Source organism: Solanum stenotomum, chromosome 9 (genome assembly GCF_019186545.1).
Source record: "Solanum stenotomum isolate F172 chromosome 9, ASM1918654v1, whole genome shotgun sequence".
In the NCBI taxonomy this organism is placed as follows: domain Eukaryota; kingdom Viridiplantae; phylum Streptophyta; class Magnoliopsida; order Solanales; family Solanaceae; genus Solanum; species Solanum stenotomum.
Window position 1 is genome coordinate 37443332 of NC_064290.1, and position 20701 is coordinate 37464032.

General features: G+C 33.0%; 1 protein-coding gene and 2 long non-coding RNA genes across 3 annotated transcripts; 1 reads left to right on the forward strand and 2 right to left on the reverse strand.

The window, feature by feature from the left end:
* Window positions 1-418: 418 nt before the first annotated feature.
* On the reverse strand, window positions 419-4237 carry LOC125876673 (uncharacterized). The gene is made up of 3 exons (XR_007447524.1): window positions 3592-4237; window positions 3217-3264; window positions 419-731 (listed from the first exon to the last, which is right to left on the reverse strand). It is a non-coding gene; the product is annotated as an uncharacterized LOC125876673 (long non-coding RNA).
* A 961-nt stretch (window positions 4238-5198) lies between these two features.
* On the reverse strand, window positions 5199-6478 carry LOC125876674 (uncharacterized). The gene is made up of 2 exons (XR_007447525.1): window positions 6293-6478; window positions 5199-5253 (listed from the first exon to the last, which is right to left on the reverse strand). It is a non-coding gene; the product is annotated as an uncharacterized LOC125876674 (long non-coding RNA).
* A 4850-nt stretch (window positions 6479-11328) lies between these two features.
* Window positions 11329-16966, forward strand: LOC125876619 (uncharacterized). The gene is made up of 5 exons (XM_049557838.1): window positions 11329-11515; window positions 13065-13274; window positions 13338-13430; window positions 13504-13611; window positions 13699-16966. The coding sequence occupies exons 1-5, from the start codon at window positions 11339-11341 to the stop codon at window positions 14179-14181; spliced, it is 1071 nt and encodes a 356-aa protein (XP_049413795.1). The 5' UTR covers window positions 11329-11338; the 3' UTR covers window positions 14182-16966.
* Window positions 16967-20701: the final 3735 nt, after the last annotated feature.

Below are 20701 nucleotides of genomic sequence, written 5' to 3' on the forward strand. Positions count from 1 at the left end.
CCATTTAACAACTATTATAATTAACATATATGTCATAAAAAAATAAAAAATACCTATTAAAAATAAAATTTCACCATATTTAACAAGTATCATCCCAAAGCATTATCTTTAGTCTTACAAACTAAATTCAAACACAATATTCACTCCAACCATTCTAATATTTATTAAACCACACAATCACATTGTCATAATATCTAATCCAATTATAAAATATTTTTATGATTTCCTTAAGATTACTACACACAAATGATCTTCTTGTGTCCATGGATGATATGCATTCATTAGTTGCATCACTTGTTTTACAATTCAATTTAGGATCATGACCGATGTTAAATGGTGGGATGCTAAAGGCAAGCCTTGATGAAAATTTACAAAAAATTGGACAAAGTTTTCCCTGTTTTTGGGCCTATAGAAAAGAAATTCCTGTCTAAAAAATCAATAACATACCCAACCAATATCGCTAAAAAAAGCAAGCCATAACATGCATCAACAGTATAATAATACTAAATCCATCTCCAACTACGAAAAGAAGTCTAATACTATTTCAAGTTTCCAATAATGGAAAATTACGCATGACACTAGTGAAATGATTAACAAAGCGACTCTAAGAGTTCAAAAGAAAAGGGCGGTAGTAAATAAACAACTTCTTGTCCACACAAAGCAATCCCCGTGAACTATAGATTTTTCAACTCGTACACTATAGCTAAAGTCTTGTCGACGTCACCTGTGATCTGTGCAACAAAAAAAAGTGGGGAGTAAATCACCAGCTCAATGAGTAATAACATTTAACTACAACATTTCTAATAAACAAAATTCAAAAACATGTTAATATGATAATTAGAAGATGTCATGAAATAAATGCCCTTTTTATAAATGATAACATGAAACACCCCGGAAATCCAAGGACCTAAGCTAGAGCCTTACTTTATGATTAATGACTTAAAAATAGTTAAACTGATGTTTCTAGACCTAAACTAATGTAATTAACTTAGTTTGGAAGAGTTAAGAGTCTAAACGTCAAGAAACGACCATGAGGTCTGGAAACTAGTGAAATTGAACTAGTAGGTGTTCTTAGGCCTTGGGAAGGCTTGGGAGTGTCGTATGATGGTCTAATCTTGTAAAAAGGTTTTAAATAGGTAAAATAATGTTTTTAAAGTCAAAACGTCCGGGTACGACCCCCAAGGACCACCCAAGGGGTCCTTGAGGAGGACCCAAGTGTTTGGCCAAAAGCTGTCAAAAACAGCTTTGCCTACGAAGGCCATTGACGAGCCGTCAATTGATCCCCTCCCCGTGGATTGGGTTCGTGGATCAGGCCTGCATCAAGACTTGGTTCCCTACAACAGGGAAGCCTCAGTCAAGAACCACGAAGGCAGTCCACGCCACATGAACCCATCCACGGTCTGTGGATGGGCAAGCGTAGGTGCTGCCAACTTTCCAGCCCTCTAGTTTTAGGTTTGTGTTTTGGAGTTTAGTTGATTGATTGATTAAGGTCTTATGAGGTTGTTTAGTTAGTTAGTTAATGACCCTTTTAAGCTAAAAAGACCCTAGACTAAACCATGGAATCGTTGGGAAACTAGACCCCCAAAACAGTCCCCCAAACAGTTGCAAGAAAACAGCTTTTTGGAGGTGGCCTACGGATGGCCATTGACGCCCCGTCAATCATGAATGTCAGTCCATACTTAGTTTTTTTAGAGACATGCAACATTTACACTCCCAGACCCAAACCACGAGACCAAACCACGGACCATTAATCAATTGACGGTCCGTGGATGGCCAACGTAGATGCTGCCAGTTTTCAGATTTTTAGTTATTAGTTGGGAGTTGACTTTCGAATTAGTTATTTAACTAGGGGTTAAGGGGGTTTGTTAGTGAGTTAATTACCTAACTAAACCCAACTATAAGACCCCAACCCTATTAACCTAAGTCATTCTAACTCAACACAATAAATCAAATCATAAACTCTCTCAACTCAAGACTCCATTGAAGAAGGTCAAAGATTCAAGTAGGGCTCACTCACACCTTCAATTCTGATGCTTGCTTACGTGTTATTCGACCACACAACAAAATGAAATTACTTGGGATTAGTCCATAGTGGCCTGGGAAGGGTTATTTACTCTCAAGAAATATGGAGGGCTTAACATTAAAGGAAGTAGGAAATTGAATGAGGCTTATGCTGGAAACTAGTGAAATTGAACTAGTAGGTGTTCTTAGGCCTTGGGAAGGCTTGGGAGTGTCGTATGATGGTCTAATCTTGTAAAAAGGTTTTAAATAGGTAAACTAATATTTTTAAAGTCAAAACGTCCGGGTACGACCCCCAAGGACCACCCAAGGGGTCCTTGAGGAGGACCCAAGTGTTTGGCCAAAAGCTGTCAAAAACAGCTTTGCCTACGAAGGCCATTGACAAGCCGTCAATTGATCCCTGCCCCGTGGATTGGGTTCGTGGATCAAGCCTGCATCAAGACTTGGTTCCCTACAACAGGGAAGCCTCAGTCAAGAACCACGAAGGGAGTCCACGCCACATGAACCCATCCACGGTCCGTGGATGGGCAAGCATAGGTGCTGCCAACTTTCCAGCCCTCTAGTTTTAGGTTTGTGTTTTGGAGTTTAGTTGATTGATTGATTAAGGGCTTATGAGGTTGTTTAGTTAGTTAGTTAATGACACTTTTAAGCTAAAAAGACCCTAAACTAAACCATGGAATCATTTGGAAACTAGACCCCCAAAACAGTCCCCCAAACAGTTGCAAGAAAACAGCTTTTTGGAGGTGGCCTACGGATGGCCATTGACGCCCCATCAATGAATTGACGCCCCGTCAATCATGAACGTTAGTATATACTTAGTTTTTTTAGAGACCTGCAACATTTACACTCCCAGACCCAAACCACGAGACCAAACCACGGACAATTAATTCTATCTTAGGTGGTGGACATGTACTGCTGGTAAGACTGAAAATACTATAATGCTTCAGCACTATTTTACTTATTTTGGTGGCCTTAAAAGCATTAAAGAGTGGCTATAGCAGCATCAAGTTTTTGGATTCATCAAAAAATGCTTACAACAACGAGGCAATGTATGCAGAAAAATGTCATGTTCATCTGTTAGAATGCCCCAAGTTAAAATCTAAACACAGTAAAATGAATTTAAACAAGGTAATAACATTAGAATAGTTAACTAATTCACTAAATTAGAGATAAGTAGCAACAAAAAGTGAGGCAAACCTGCAATTTCGTGTGCATTGTTTGCAATCAGTCCAAAGATATGGACCCCTACACAGAAAGAGAACAACCTGAAGCTGTTAGAAAGGTACAAAGGAGGGGCTATCTCTAAAGTAAAAAACTAATTTCGGGGAAAAATGATTTTTCTTTTGAATACATAAAAGAATAGTAGGGACTGGCAAAAAAACATAGAAAAAGATAAAATAATGAAATTTAAGTTATTGGTAAGCTACTCGACTTTAATCGCCTATGACCTTAAGTACGATAAATAATTTTCAATAAAATAATTTTTTTTGTAGTGAAAAGGCCATTACTTTGATAGTATTCAAAGAAGAAATGCATAATTTAGAAGGTCTATTAATAAGTAATTGGCCTTACTCTTACGAGGTTACATCAAAAGCCAATGTCGTCACCATCAAATGTGCTATCAACTTCATCATCATTGGTACTATTATTACCTTCATTCTCCTCATGATCACTAATGTACTCTATTATAGTGTCATCCTCTTGTTACAATCATCATCGCTGTAATCAATTTCAACTGCATGTTGTGTTTGAGCCTCCAATTCAATTACATTTGCATCCAAGGTAACCGAATCAATATCATCTCTATGTAGTTGACACAGTATTTCCACCGAATCACTGACAATTGAATTATTTTCAAGTGAAATATCTTGATACACTTCATCATTTGCAATATGTAACTCATCACTTTCTATGTTTGAATTTTCCTTCTCTGGCACATCATATAAGTGTCTATCTTGAAATTTGAGCACAATTCGCCAATTTTCCCCCAATTTTGGGTCATCTATATAGAAAACTTGTTTTGCTTGAGTAGTTAGTACAAAAGAGTCTTGTTCATACCAAAACCTTTTAACACAAATACTCGTAAAATTATTATCTTTTTGCATCCCTGCTTTCTTGCGAAGATCAAACCACTTGCATTTAAATAGGAGAACTCGATTTTCCTCAACATACTCTAACTCAAGGATGTCAACTATAATACCATAAAAGTCAATCACCTCATTTTCATGGTAGCCTGCAATTACTATACCACAGTTTTGACTTTTACGTAATTCATCGCATCGTTGAACATGATACCTGACACCATTTACAATACAACCAGTATGTGTTCTTCCACGCACATCAGGTCCCATTGCCAAAGGATATAATTTTTGGATAGGCATTGACTTTTCCTTATTATATAATAGCATAATCTACAATAAAAATTGTGGTCAATTAATGAAGAAATAAGTAATAATTTAAACAGAATAACATGAATATTTATCTTTAAATCACTTACTTTTCTTTTGAACCATAAAGGAAATTGTTCTCGGTGTTTATCATTGATATTCACAAGAATTGAAAGCTTTGAGAATTTCTTACATCCTGGATATAATTCACGTTCAGCTTCTTCCAGTAATTTGTCAAAAATTTTAGCTTCCTTCTCACTCATATTACCGCACACATTATTATCAGTTTTTGTCTCATCCGAAAAACTGGCAAACGATCTTCAACTAAGCTCTTCTAACATAGTCTGAATTTCATCATCATTGCCATGCTCTTCATTTTCATCTTCATTGTAAATAACTTAAATTTCATATCTCATTTGTGATTGTTCTCCATGGTATATCCATTGCATGTAACTTCCCATTATTCCCTTGATCAATAGGTGGTCATACACTATTTCTTGTGTTTGAAAAAACACATTTAAACAATCTNCATAGTCTGAATTTCATCATCATTGTCATGCTCTTCATTTTCATCTTCATTGTAAATAACTTCATTGTCATATCTCATTTGTGATTGTTCTCCATGGTATATCCATTGCATGTAACTTCCCATTATTCCCTTGATCAATAGGTGGTCATACACTATTTCTTGTGTTTGAAAAAACACATTTAAACAATCTTGACACGGACATCGAACTTTAGAATTTCGATCAAAGTGAGACCGAACAAGTTGCATAAAAGATTGGACACCCTCAACATATCTTTTAGAGAACTTAGGTTCATGAATCCAGCCTCTATCCATGATCAACTGCATAAACATAACACTTATCAAATAAATATTATAGAAAAAGCACATGCAAGATTCTGTCAAATAAAATAACTATAAAAATAGATCTTCAAATGAGATAAGTATGAGGAGTGAAGTGGGAGATCCAGAATATTACTACCAATCAATTGGTATAGTGACCACATTATAAAGAATTAGTTACTCTGACTATGGAAAAGATGATGGTTATTTCACTACTGTATGGAAGCTTTTCATCATGCAAGAATATATTGTAGGTGTGACTGTAGAGGGCACACATATTGCACTAAATGAGATTGTTATTAGTATTGTTGTTAGCATTCAAGGAGTAGAAAGTAAAGAAATAAAGTTATACTACTATGGTGATAATTCAACATTAGTCTATACTTTTCAACACTTAAAGAGAGGTAGGGAGCCAAATAAATTTGCAATAACCATTGTTCTTGGACTTTTTTTTTCTGTTCAAGTTCCCAAAAAATACTTTCATCTAGTTTCCAGAAATCGAGATTTTATTCTTAGAGGTGACATCGTTGTCCATTCTGCAACAAATTAAATGGGTGGTTGAAATGATGTTTTTGCCGGTTACATTGGTTGTCTTATATTTGTTTTTGGTGATTGCACTTCTATGGTCATCCCTGAGCAATGTAGAGCTACTAAGGAACAAGTTTTTTTCTCCGTGGCAACCTATAGAGGTTTTATTGGACACACTTAAATTTAATATTTGTGGTCCTGCAACTCCCATTAGATCACAGAACTATAGTGATTTCGGTCTTTCTAATATCTCAGATTGAGTTTCGCGCTGACTCGCTCCATCCTGCCCCTCTGCCTCGCCTTGACTCGCCCAATCCTACCCCTCTTTGCCTTGCCACGCCCCACCTCCTCCTGCCTCTCCCTGCCCCCGTCCTACCCTATTTTAATTCATACTTATGAAAAATCAGTTCATAAATCAGAACTCAATATTCTGATGCTTAGAATCAAACATAGAGGAAAAGTCCAACAAAGTATGAGGAGAGAATTAAATTGAAGTAAAAGAAAGACTTACCAGAAAGGTCCGATGGCCATGAATGCTAGAAGACAAAGAGCAAAAGCTGAGTATCCAACAATGGTTGTAGTGACGATTTTGACTTTGAGAGGAACAAAGGAGAAGAGGCAGCAGACTCTTGGGAAACAAATCCTTAATTAAATAAAACCCTCTTCCTATTTAATCCTATTTAAGTCCTTAATACTACCAAATCAAGACATAATCTCCACGTAGGCAATGGTGAAAATTATTGTGTCTTGTACAACATTACCTTTTTTTTACACCATAATGAAGAAATATCACTTTTGTTATGTTTTATTTGTACCCCTCATTTGTGTATTTCTTACATACTTTCTCACATGTGTATTTGGTAAATATTACAAAGTTTGAGCCTAATTTCAATTGTACAAAAACAATAGAATTGATATACTTCTAGCGTGTGGGCACCAACTACAGGCTTTTGAAATTTCAATTTCCTTTTTGTGTTCATTCAGATATCTGATTTCTGTAACGTAATACGGTAGTATTACTCCATTTCCATTTATTGGTGTATATTGCGTTAGTAAATATTCTTCTTAAAATGATATTTATTAATTTGATTTTTGAATTTAGTTATTTAAAATTAAATATATATCAATTATATTAAAATATTTTAATTTTGTGACCTTAAATATATTATGTAAAAATTTATATTAAAAACTTGCTATAAAAAGAAAATGTCAATCCTTTTAAAGCAGATTAAAAAGAAAACATGTCAAATATATTGAAATAAAATAAGTGATATTTTGAATTATTAATTTTATTTTAAAATTTTAAATTTAATAACTAATATTTTATATAGCTTTCTAGCGATAAAGATAATATTGCAAAAATAATTTACTTTATGTAGATAATTGATTTTTTACGTGACCACAAAATAGGTGTGATTTAATTTGAGATATAACTATAGTAGTCAAAATAGATTTATTATTTTTTAGGTGTAAATGCATTTCTTATATGGTGAGTACTTATGATTCTTTAAATGTCAACCCTTTGTATTATTGTGCAAAATTTTACTATTTTCTATTTTTCAATTTATGTAACACATTTTGTTTTTCGAGTGTCAAAACAATTTAAGTTTGACAGATAATTTACTCATGAAATCTTCAAATAATTTAAAATGAAAATTTATACACCTTAAAAAGTATTACGAGACACAATAATTGACAATTCAAAATATTTAAAAGACATGAAAAATTGACATTCAAAGATAGACTTGTTTGAATTTCGAAAACTGAAATGTGTCAGAAAAATTGAAATAGAGAGAATATATTTTATGGAACAATTAACTATATAATGATTATGGATATGAAGAGGATACATGCAAGAAAAATACTCATTCTGTTCTTTTTTTTTTATGTCATCCTATTTTTAAATAATTGGTTCATAATACTTGTCATTCCATAAAATAAATGCATAAAGTACAAAATTCTTCCTATGAATAGAGGAAGGAGAGAACTTTTTTTCTATTCAGGTGTATCTTACAATGGTGAATGAGAAAATAATCCAAAGGTTACCATGTTGAATTCAAAAAGGTTCATATCACCTAGAGAATACACATACATGAAAGTAAGTATAAGTTCATGAATAAGTTTAATGGACAATCCACTTATTCAGTGGATTTATAACACAATTCAATTTATCAAATTAATAATATATTTTTTTCATGAGTAGATATTTTTCCTATGATTCTATTTGTATTTATTATGCCGGAATGGAGTTCATGTATAAATCAACTATGTTATATGAATGATACCATCATTTTTAGTCTAATTTAAGAGTTTTTTAATATTTACTTTTAAAATTATGTAAAAATAAATAGGGAAAAATGACAAATATATCTACGAACTATTGTAAATGGTATGCAAATACCCTCCGTCATACTTTTGGGACATTGGTGCCCCTGTAGTCCAAAAACTAGAACATATATACCCTTTATACTAACAGACATACACTTGTCATAATCTTATCCACCGACCGATATTTATTAAATGTTGGATCGACGGATAAGATTGTGTCACGTGTCCCTATTTAGTCTTCCGTTAGAGTGAAGGACATATATGCTCTAGTTTTTTTGATGACAGGGGCACCAATGTTCCTAAAGTATGACGGAGGGTATTTGCATCCCATTTACAATAGTTCGGAGATGTATTTGTCATTTTCCTTATTTATTTTTACATAATTTTAAAAGTATTTATTAAAAAACTCTTAAATTAGACTAAAAAATAAATTACTCCCATGATTTCAATTTGTTTATACTACTTTTCTTTTTATTTCGATTATATATATATTATTTTACTCTTTAAAGAAAATTTTGTTTATAACTTTTTAATTACAAATTATTTTAAAATTTGGTTATTTATTTTACATAATTTTAAAAGTATTTATTAAAAAACTCTTAAATTAGACTCAAAAATAAATTACTCCCATCATTTCAATTTCTTTATACTCCTTTTTTTTTTATTTCGTTTAAAAAATAATATTTCCCCCCTTTGTTAACAACTCTTTAATTTCAACTTGTCAAATGAAATGTTTAAGATCAAAAGATTAAAAATATTTTGAAATATTTGATATATTTTTAATTTCGGACCATAAATTTTAAAAGTCTTGTTTTATTTTTTTTAAACCCTCTGTTAAATTAAAATAGAATAAACAAATTAAAATAGAAAAATTGATAAAATCATCCTTAAATTAGTTTATTTGCTTAATTTGAAATGGACAAAAGAATTAATAATTCTACATGTATACCAAATATAGGCTCAAAAGTATATTATCAAAATATACCCTAGGTAAGTGCAAGAACCTCTCCTTTCTTCTCCCCAAAAGAAGTCACTGCCTCAAGAACATTTAGCTAACTCTGGCTTTCTCATCATGCATTCAGACAACTCCTGATGTTGTAACCTCAAGAGCATTCAGGTAAAGCCATCTCGATGTATCTTTGTCAAGCTTAATAGTATATAGTTCTGTATTGGAACCCCAAAAACTCTTAAGAGGGGTTTTCCTGTCTACAATGTTATAATGAATTTTGCACCTTTTATGCCATTACTACTCCCCTTCACAATTTTCTGAAAGCATATTTGATATGAAGCATACCAGCAAGCATGTCATTTGTGGAGGAGACGAGAACCAGAATAATTTTCTACATCAATGGCATCTATGTCAATCTGATATTTTTGGGCTTTCTAACACCTTCAATCTATGGTAACTAGATTTATGGATTGAAAACTTGAAGATAAGAAAGGCTAGTAACCTTGGTCTATTTGAGACTTCTCTTTCAGATCTATTTCGATACAAGATGCAAAAGCAAATGGAACCAACAATCTTGCAACATGGAAGAAAAAAAATTTCATGCTCATGCATATACAAGATCCAGGGTTTTGAGTTTCAGCTGAAGGAGGTGAAACTATTAACCCAATATGTAAGACACCAATTTTATGTTTCTTTATGTCTTCAGTATTTTTTTTTTTAGAAATAAAATTGTTGGACATTTTACTGTGCAATTTATTTTCTGAAATAATATGGATATTTATGCCATTTTTTGTGTGCAATTTTATTTTTTAAAAATTAGATGAAAGTAGAGATAAATATTATATTTAAAAGAAAATTGATCACCCACTTCTCCACTTCCTAAGTTTCTGGGTTAATAGGTAGCACCACTTCCTCCTCCAGAAAGCAGATAAATGGAAAAAGGAACTGTCTTTTGGCGCTTAACCTTTTTAGGTTTTTGGCTCCAAAATAATTTCAGGACAACCACTATATATATGAGAAAACAAACGAAAAAGTTTTATCTTTCAAAGTGAAGCAAAATTTTTGAACCTGAACAAGAAGACGAGGTATGTATCAGTCCCCCTATTTTATGTTTGAACAAAATTAAACAGATAGTTATATGCCACAAAAGATTTTTTCATTGATTATTTGTTTCATGTACATTGATATTGCTTTACTATTGTGTCCGACAATCAATCAGAAGATAAATAAGTCAATTATAAGTTTCTGAATTAGAAACACCCTAATTACTGAGTATGTTACATTTTGTGTGGTGTGCATATTTACTATTGGTGTGTGACACATACTATTGAAGCATAACATTTTTCAAGGCATATATTGAAACAACTTCTCTGTTTTGTTCATATATTGATGTTTTCCCTCGATTTTTTAGGGAAGAGATGATGGATTGTAGTGAAAACATGGTATGAAAGTCTATAAAGTGAAACTTGTTCTTGAACTTGGAATGTAGAATTAGGATATGAAATCAAACCTTGGATTTGAATGAACTAAACCAAAATCATTTTAGATGAATATTCTATGGGACAATTAATTTTTTTACTAAAACTAATAATGTGAGTGAGACTTTCCATATTGATGATTTATGAAATTTTTAGATTTTTCTTTAGTTGTTAACGGTTGGTACTTTTATATTAACTAATTTTGTTAAACTAATGGATTTTATGTCTTATGGACACTCTAACACTAATTATTGTGTTTTGATAGTGTGATGCCAATCAATGGCACCAGGTGGACGTGTCTTTAAGCAAACTACACTTACAGGGGAAACTATTCAAGATACTCAATCACTGGATGAATTAAATAACCCTACTCCTCTTGTTAATACAGGCAATACATTTTATTATGTTGATTAGGATTAAACTATTTAGTTATTCGCCAAGTTGAACATTTTACTAAATGGATAGGTATTGTGATCTACACCTTTGGAACTCAATGATATTTTTGTAATATGTGAAGCTTATAATCAACAGACATGATATATGAATGATAAAAAAAATGCTATTAGCTCTTGTATATTCTCTTTGTTTTTGTCAATGATTTTTTTGACTTAACTGTCTGTTTATATACAACAAAAAAGCAAAAATTTTAGTTGTTTCAGTCTTCATACCTTTCTTCCATACATGTAATATTTTTTAGATTTTAGGTGGTACTTTGAACTGTCTTCAATTTTTTTCATTAGATGCTTCTACTAGAATCAAGAATGGTCGTGGCAAGAAAGGTCTTGGAAAAATGAAGAAGGCTATGAGAAGTAAGATGAAAATAGATATCCCAGTTGGTAAAGGAAGGCCAACTAAACCAGTTCAATCGGCAAAATTATCCAATGAATTAGGAATAATTGCTCGAAATTTTATTTCGCTTCCAAACAAGTGGAAGGAACTCACAAGAGAGGACAGAGATGCAACACTAATTAGATGTCATGTAAGAATTCTATACTCTTATAAATTTATACATGGTTGTGATTATATTTAGTTTCATTTATAATTCTCCTATGCATGAAATGACTAAAGAGTTTACAAAGTCCAAAAGACTGACACAAGAGTCTAAGGGGGATAAACTATCCTAACTATATTAAGTTAAAATATTGAAGTTGATATTCCATCAAAGCACCTTATGTTTCTGTCCTTCCACACACACCAAAAAATACAAGTAGGAATCATTTTTCAAATTTGTTTGATGGATTTATCAACTTTCCAAGAGTTTCAACTAATGTAGGCATCCTTAAACTAGCATTCATGACCCAACTAAAATAAAAAATAGCAACAAATAAATTTAAAAAATCAACAGTCTGTTAGTCTCAGAAACTTGTTGGCACGTAAAGCATCTATCGACTTTTGTCATGCCCCTTCTCCTAAGGTTGTCCTGAGTGACACTGCCCTCATGAGATGAAGTATTTGACCTTGGGAGGGGCTTTGGTATGCCAAATAAGCTTCTAAGGCCACATCTCTATCATATAATTGTGAGGACATCATAACGAATACCATTCTTTCATTGTGTATTGTCCATTTGTCATCATATCCCATTGGATTCTATATGGGTTGTGATCATTAAGGAAGCAACAATCCAGATTGGATAGTAATAGTAGCAAACTATCTAGTTTCCGGTCTTGGAAATTCAATTTTGAACAATGGTGCCCTGACATTATTTTTTCTGTTCTGGGAGATAATAGTGTCTGAATTAGAGGCTATTGAGAAGATAGTAGGAAAGTTACTTTGTAGAGTAGTGTTCCTTGACCATTTTTCCTTCCAATTTTTTTTTGAGAATTAGTACTATTGTATTCTTCAGCATTAGGACTGACAGGGGAGTGAGATTCAAATCTAAACTTTACAAAGTACCTAGGAAATCAACCAACTCCTCTACTTCCTCTATACAGTTCTGTTTACACCATTTTAATGTGAATGTCATTATCTTCTTTTGTAGCTGCATTGCTGGTTAATAAATATCCCATGGCTTTGCTATGCTCTTCTATGGACCAACACCATATGGAGATATGAATATATTAGTGGACCAATGTGATAGTATTTAGGTTTTGCGAAAATCGATTCTTTCTAGAGAGCACCTGTCTTTCATTGTTGAACCTCCATATCCGTTTCATTAGAAGGGATCTATTTTGTCCTGCTATGTTTCTGATACTTAAGCTTCCAAGATATTCAGAAAGAGTGATGTGGAGCCACATGATATGATGAAATTTTTTATTTTTTCTATTTCCTTTTCATAGAAAGTCTCTCCTTAACTTATCAAATTGTAACATTACCTCGCTGGGAATAGGAAATAGTCACTTTAGGTATGCAGATAGGCTGTTAAGAGCAACGTTTATCAGTGCAAAGAATTTTTTTGAACTGCAATCTATGCCTTTCTAAGGAAACTTCACTTTTAAGCTAATTAGTATGTTAGTTGCTTTGATGATTATTATTTTAATATGAAAGGGATTTTGATCGTTTTGTATGTTTTTTCAAAAACAAATAATTAGGAGAGGTTTGAGATTAATTTGGACGAGCATTACGTGAAAGATAGCTCTGAGGATATTCTGAAAAACAGAAGCCGACAATGGTGCTACAAGTTAAAACAATTGTTTGAAAGTGCACGTTCAGAAGAAGAAACTCGTAAAATTGAAGTGCCAGAGTTGATCCCAGAAAATTGGAATAGACTTTGTGACATGTGGATCGATCCAAAACATAAGGTAATTTAAATTCATGTTATTCTCGTTATTATTAAAGTTATGATATTTATATTTTCTTTGTAGAAACGATGCGACATAAACAAGGTCAATCGAACTAAGCTTAAATCTAATCATTTCATGGGATCAAAAGCATTTGTAGCAGCTCGTGCTGAACTTGTAAGTTATACTGTTTTTATTTTTTTACTAATAAAACTTCAGTACTATTTCAATTGTTTTTCTTATTTCACAAGGTGAAAATGAACCTGAAAAAGTAGAGCCTGACAGAATCGAGTTCTACAAGCATACTCATTACAAGAGTAAGAAAGGATGGTCATCTTTAGAGGCTGAGACTCACTATGTAAGGATGGTTATCCAACGCGTTTGTTTGATTAATGTTCTTCTGAAGTTGTCTTCTCCTTTAAATAGTATTTATATTTTTATGCAGAACAACATGAAAGATTTGAAAGATCTATATACTTCGGGAGAGGCTTCCATGACCACTGATGAAATTGTGGATACCGTACTTGGTACAAAGTCGGGGTACATAAGAGGACTTGATTATGGTCCAAAACCTAATACTACAAGAGCTACACAAAGGAAAACAGCAGAGTTAGAGGACTCCCTCAGAAAAGCGAAACAGGAAGCTGCTAGTGCCCAAAATAATTTACAGAATCGATTAAATGCCGCTGAAACTGTGGTAGAAAACCAGCAGACTCAGATACAAGACCAGCAATCTCAAATACAAGATCAACAATCTCAAATAGAAGCATTAAACTCTCAATTGAATACTATTGTGGCACGCCAAAAGGAAATGTTTAGGAAAATGCAGTGTTTTGCTCGCTCATCGCCTTCTAACAGGTTAGAAGTAATGCAAACTTATGTGATAATTTTTGCTTACTTTTTTTTCATGAAATATATAAATATGTAGAATTTAGTATCTAACTTTGCATACTTCCTTTTATTATGCAACAGAGACGGAGCTCCATGAGAATGCCAACTTTAGGTATATTTTTATTTCGCCAACGTAAAGTCCTGTTTCAAAAGTTATAGTTTATATCAATTATTTTATTTATATTATATTAATACGTTAATACCTTAGCTCAAGAAAAAAAAGTTAGTATTGAACATGCCATATACTTTAAGCCCTAGGTGCGTCCTAATCTTACTGGACATAGTGTAGAGAAGGCTATCATACCTTATAGAGGGGAAACATTGCAAGTAGCTAAGTAGAGATAAAGAGAAGATTCCTCCATTTTACACTACATTATAGATTTTCAGACCATGGAAATAGAATATCAATATTGTAGAGCTGCAATTCTTATCCTTCTCGGTCTCTTACTCCTTGCTTTGGGTGTATTTGGTCATTTAGTGATGATATAGTTTGGTTTTCCTTAATTCTTGATAGCAAAGCTTTGTATTCTTAGGGAAATCAGTAGCACATAGAACCAACATTTTTACAGTTGGGAGATATTCCAAAAGGTTTCTAATATCTTAGCCATAGAATTGGCAGGAAGTTGTTCATATGCTTACTGGAATACTTTTGTACTCTACTAGTAGTGCAGTAGTCCTTTAGATGTATGATTGGTAGTGCTAGATATATAATTCAGTATAGCTGTTGGAAGCGAAATCATGATTAGAATTTAGAATAAAATAAAATTGTGTGTTAATCTTTGTTAATGTTGTAATACCATTGGTGCTAAATGGTTTAATTCAAACCTCACATGAAAAATGACTTAAAACTCATATGACATGTGTAGTTTTAGTGTAGAAAGAGAAAACATACTAGTAGAAGTGTGAAGGAGCCATACATTATTTCCAATATCATTGGCATAACATTCTGATTTCTTCCTCTCATTTCAACATTCTGAGTCTGACTTGCTCTTCTTTTGTTAACGAATCCTTAATTCACCTTCTCTTCTTATAGCTTCATTCTCGCACTTACTACTAACTTCCATTTTTTTTCATTCTTTCATGAATCTAAAAGGAAAAAGTCAATCTTATTCTTATGGGTTGATCAAAACTGCTGCAAAAATACAATCTTTTAACTCTTTTTTAGACTCTTTTGAGTTGCCATTAATATACTGCTTAGTTTTGTTTGAAAGATGGGTACAGATAGTAAATACCAAATGGTGGTGAATGAATTTATGGTAAGATGATCTTATATTAAGAACCTATGTTGCTCGGAGTCTCTAGAAATGTTATTACAGATGTATTGAATCTTCCAAAAATGCACTACTTTTGGAGGATCAGACATTTTTGAAGAGTTCGAGTGTCATAGCAAGAACTTTACTTTTTGAAGAGTTTGGAATTTATGGTAAAATGAGCTTATACTAAGAACTCTTTTTTCTGCCGAAGTCATTCTTGATTTTTAAAATTTGATAGGACTAATTACATTTCTCTGGACAAAAGATCCAGCAAAGTGAAAGATCTATTGTATGATAATTGATAGCCATTATATACTGTTCTATCTCATCAAGTCTTCACAGCAAATTTAAAGCAAATGATATGAAAAAGAAAAGAAGATCAATAAACTATCTCATGAATTTGTTTGGAACAACTGTACATTAAACTTTATCCTAGTCTACCCACTTTGATTTGAAAGAGTATGTTTTTGCATCTGTTGTTGAAAAGTTACGACTTGTTTGGATACTTTGCCCCTAGGTTTATCGTTTAGCGGTAACATAGAGCTTGCTCTTGTTTCTAGTGATTTAATGATTGTAGAACACCTTGTTAGATAGGGGCTTAGGTCAGAAAATTCAGTATGATCTTAACCAACAGGTACAAGAAGATACTGCAGCTAAATTGGTTCCAATTTGTGTTAAGTTTGTCCTTAATAAAATGTTGGCATACCGTGATCCTGCACCATTTTATTTTCCTAAAGGAAAAGGCGTTGAGGATCTCCCTGATGCTTTGATTGCCCTTTCAATGTGGCTCTCTGAAAAAGAGTAAGATTACTATGACAACATGTTTGAGCAAACTAGTTTCACTGGTGCAGTTCACTATTTCCCTAATGCCTTGAGCCATCCATTTTCACAGTATCTATTACCAACAACTGTCTTGCTAGGTGTATATTGCCACCAATCAGTCCCCTTTATACACACACTTTTCACCCATTTTACTCAAAGGTTATCAGCATGTTGGCTATATTCCATAGATACTTTGCCACTGCATCTGCATTCTATATCATACAATTAGTGATCCCCTTTAAAGTTGTCACGTTTTCCTTCATTTTGGGCTATTGTATGCTCCGGTATTGTCACACTTTCCCCTTAGATTCTTGTTATTGTTAAAGTTGATATTACTCCATAGAGTTGTCTTGGAGGTGTGTTACTTTGTGAAGGCAAAGTCAACTAGTTAATTACCAGATAATGTGGTAGTCGACAGGTTTGGACAAAAAGATATCAGCAGGAATGTCTATCTTATTGCAAGATAGAAGAATACAAATTTTCATTCTTTGAATTATGAGCAGTGAGTTTAGAAGCTTAAACATTTCATATAGTTAAAATATGTTCAGTCTAATCCCTGAAACAAATAGAGTTTTATCGTAGCAAATGTATAGCTAATATATAGCTTCACATTCTATATGATTTATTTTTGCGGTGGTCATAAAACAGGACATTACAACATATGAAAAATCATATTGTGTTACAGATTCTACTTTTTATTAACTCTTATGAATTTCTTTTCTCTCTTTTACACAGGTATAAAAGGTGAGAATTGAATCAAGACTAATGCAAGACAAGTATCACCATATTATTGATACTTTGGAAGAAATTTCTACTTTTTTGTCTTGGTTTAGGAGTAATATTTCTTCTATATATATCAGTTAGATTTTCTTGTTATTGGACATATTTTACTTTAGTTTATGGAGCTTGTTAAAGTACCTTCAGATATTGTAGTTGTTTTTAACTGTAATGCATAGATTTCATTATAATCTAACATGTTTTATTATTTAATTTTTAATTTATGCAATTCTATAATTTAAAAAATTTCACTAATATAAAATAATTAAGTGTCATCAATGAATGCAATTAGTGACAAAAGATTTTGTCATTAAAGGTAACATTTAGCAACGACTAAATCAAGCTTTTTAAGGCAAAATAGTTTTGTCACAAAATAAATAAATTTGACATAAGTTGACTACATTTAGTGACAAAAATATATTTGTCCCAATATCCTCTTTTTTATCGAATATGAATTAATTTTTTATTTTATGACAATTATAATTGTCACTAATCATGATAATTTATAGTGACAATATATGTTGTCGGTAAAAACAATACTTTTAATGACAAAATGAATAGATTTAACCACAAAATTATTACCCTTTTTTAGAATGATAAATTTGTCCCTAATTTAAACATTTAAGGACAAATTTATTTTTGTATATAAAAAGTAGTCATTAGTGACGAAATTACATTTGTTCAACTACGAAATACATATAACTTTAGAGACAATTGATGTCGTCACTGTTTGAACTAATTAATTAGCAACAATACAATTTTGTCGGTAATAATAACCTTTTTGGTGACAAAAGATACTATTAACCACAAACAAATTATACTTTTTATGACAAATAAATTTGTTACAAATAATTATTCATTTGGCGACAATTCTTCTTTTTGTAGTTAATATAATACTTTTAGCGACGAAGCACTAAATCGTATTTGAATAATTTTAGAGACGCACATTTAGGGACGACTGCTTGACGAAATTTTTTTCATCACTCAAGATTTTTAGTGACGAAATATGATTTATTAATGACAAAATTATTTGTCCTTGATAATCACATTTGTTGTAGTGAGCACTGGTGTACCCCATAGGGAAATACTGGGTCTGATGAAGCCCTTATCTAGAAGGTCTTTCAATTGCTCTTTCAATTCCTTAAGCTCAGCTGGAGCCATTCTGTAAGGAGGAATAGAAATGTGATGGGTATCTGGAAGGAGATCAATTCCAAAGTCGATCTCCCTTTCGGGAGGAACTCCGGGAAGATCTTCTAAAAACACTTCTGGAAACTCATTAACTACTAGAACTGACTCAAGAGTTGGGGTTTCGGAGCTTGAATACTTTACCCGAACTAGATAATAGAGATAACCCTTAGAGATCATTTTTCTGGCCTTAAGGTAAGAAATGAATCGACCCATAGGCGCTAAGCTACTACCCTTTAATTAACATTTCTAGGACACTTTAGCCAATTCTAAGTGTCAACGATCGCTAGTCAGTATATAACCCAACAAAATGAGTTAGGGTCGAATCCCACAGGGAGTGGTATATGTTTAAGATTCAATAGGAAAGTACGAATATGATCAAGTCAGTCATAGGAATAGACATTTACGAATAAAAACATAATTCAAAATTGGATGGTAACATAAATGTCAACTAAGGGGGTTTTGGTTTCAATTATCAACTACAACAACAACAAATAATACAAAATAACAATAATGAGATGGGTTCTTGGGATGCGATTTGATTATAGACTAATGTAGACAAATGGGTAATTGCAACTGTTAGGAAATAAGTGAATATTAGTGAATAAGCTAGACTATAGAGGATGTAAACTTTCTCTCGAACAATTTACCCCGAATCAAGTCGATTTCTCTCGAACATCGACAAGCATGCAAAATAAGAACAACATACGCCTTAGTCCATTCAGTCTCTCGAGTTGAATGTGTGGAAAATGGTTTAGGATTCACTCTCCCGAGCTGAACCCATGACAAACCAATACCCACAAACCATCAATCAATAATCTTGGTTTTAAAACCTCTCTCGAGAAAGACAAAAACACAAAGGTAGAACTGCATTTTCAACTACAATTCTTTAAATTAAACCACAATTACTGATTGAAATCACTTCTAAACAACATTTAAACTAACAATTAGCAATACCCATAAACTAAATCATCCTATAATCACATAATCACACCCCAATAATTAGGGTTTTAGCTAGACATTATAAAAAGATAAAAATCGTTACCAAATTGAGTTTCCATCAACTGGGTAAGATTGATTTCATCTTTACAAAGGTCCAAATTAAAAGAATCTCAAAGACCCACTTCTAATTTCTCCAAAATTGAAAAACTTCAATTCTTCAAAGCTAAGAAAAACTTGTCTCAATACTTAGAATTTTATATCTTGAAAGTATGATACTTACTAATTGATAAAAAGTTATTAAACTAAATGTTCAATAACGTATTTATGGTTGCCAAAAATATGCTGCGAAGGGCCACTCAACGCAGTAAGTTGGGCTCGCCGATCAACTCGGCGATTCGCCCTTTGGTTAATTCCATTGCCTTTTTTCCTTGGCCTTCAACATCCTCCAGGTCTATAACTTTGGGTGATCTAACACTACATTGCGGAATCCCTTGGCGAATCGCCGACTTTTTCTTTCTCTCACCAACTTGGTTCTTTCCTTGAGGGCTTGACGCACTGGAACTTTAGGCGGTCAAATGGCCACTCGGCGACTCGCCATATGGACTAGGCGATCACCAGGCTCTCTTTTCTTCCTTCTTTCTGCTCGATTTATTCTGTTTTGCAAATTGGTGTCCTTGCTTTGTTCCTCAATCCAAATACTTGGAAATCAAGGATTTTACATCAGTTGTTGGCACAAAATAAGCATTTGAGGACACTAAATCATTATGAATAAAATCCTAAATGATTCGAAATCTCGGACTCATCAACACCCCCAACTTAAACTTTGCTTGTTCTCAAGTAAAACTCAAGTTCAACAGTTCAAAAAGGATGTCTCATACAGTGCTATACAAGACAATCATGAATGAACATAACAAGACTCAACTTACTTATTCAAGGATCAATTGTGCACTCAATGGTTCAAGTATTGACTCACCATTACCAAAGATTCTCAAGCTCACGATACCTGCTTCAAATGCAAGTTCAAGCTCAACAAAGATACTCAAATGACTTCACATAAAGAATGATTCCATATTCAAACACAATGGTTCAACACTTTATAGTTCCGGAATCACATACAACTCTCACACTCACAAAGATAAACACATGCATGACTTCACCCATAGGGTTGCCCTTATTTTCCAACTAACATTTGTTTCAGCTCACTCAAGATCAAAAAGGTCTTTTCAAGGCTTGTAGTGGGGTTGAGTGTAAAGGCATGGTCATTTAGGCTCAGTGGCTGCTATCCTCATGAAATGTGGTATGAACATCACTTCCCGTCCTTTTCTTCATCGTTCTCATTCATGCTCAAAATTCACCCCATTATTCAATTCTCATGGACTACCGGACACCCAATTTTCTTTTGTCCTTTCACAACTTTATTTCAAAACTTTTTCGTTGTTTTTCTTTTTCATTCTTTTTTTTGTATGGAGGGGTTCCATCTTTCTCAAAATCATGGATACAAAAGGGGGATTTCCTTGCACTTCTTGATTTACCTTCTTTTTTCACCACACCCCCGACTTAGGCTTTTGGCATGTTGGC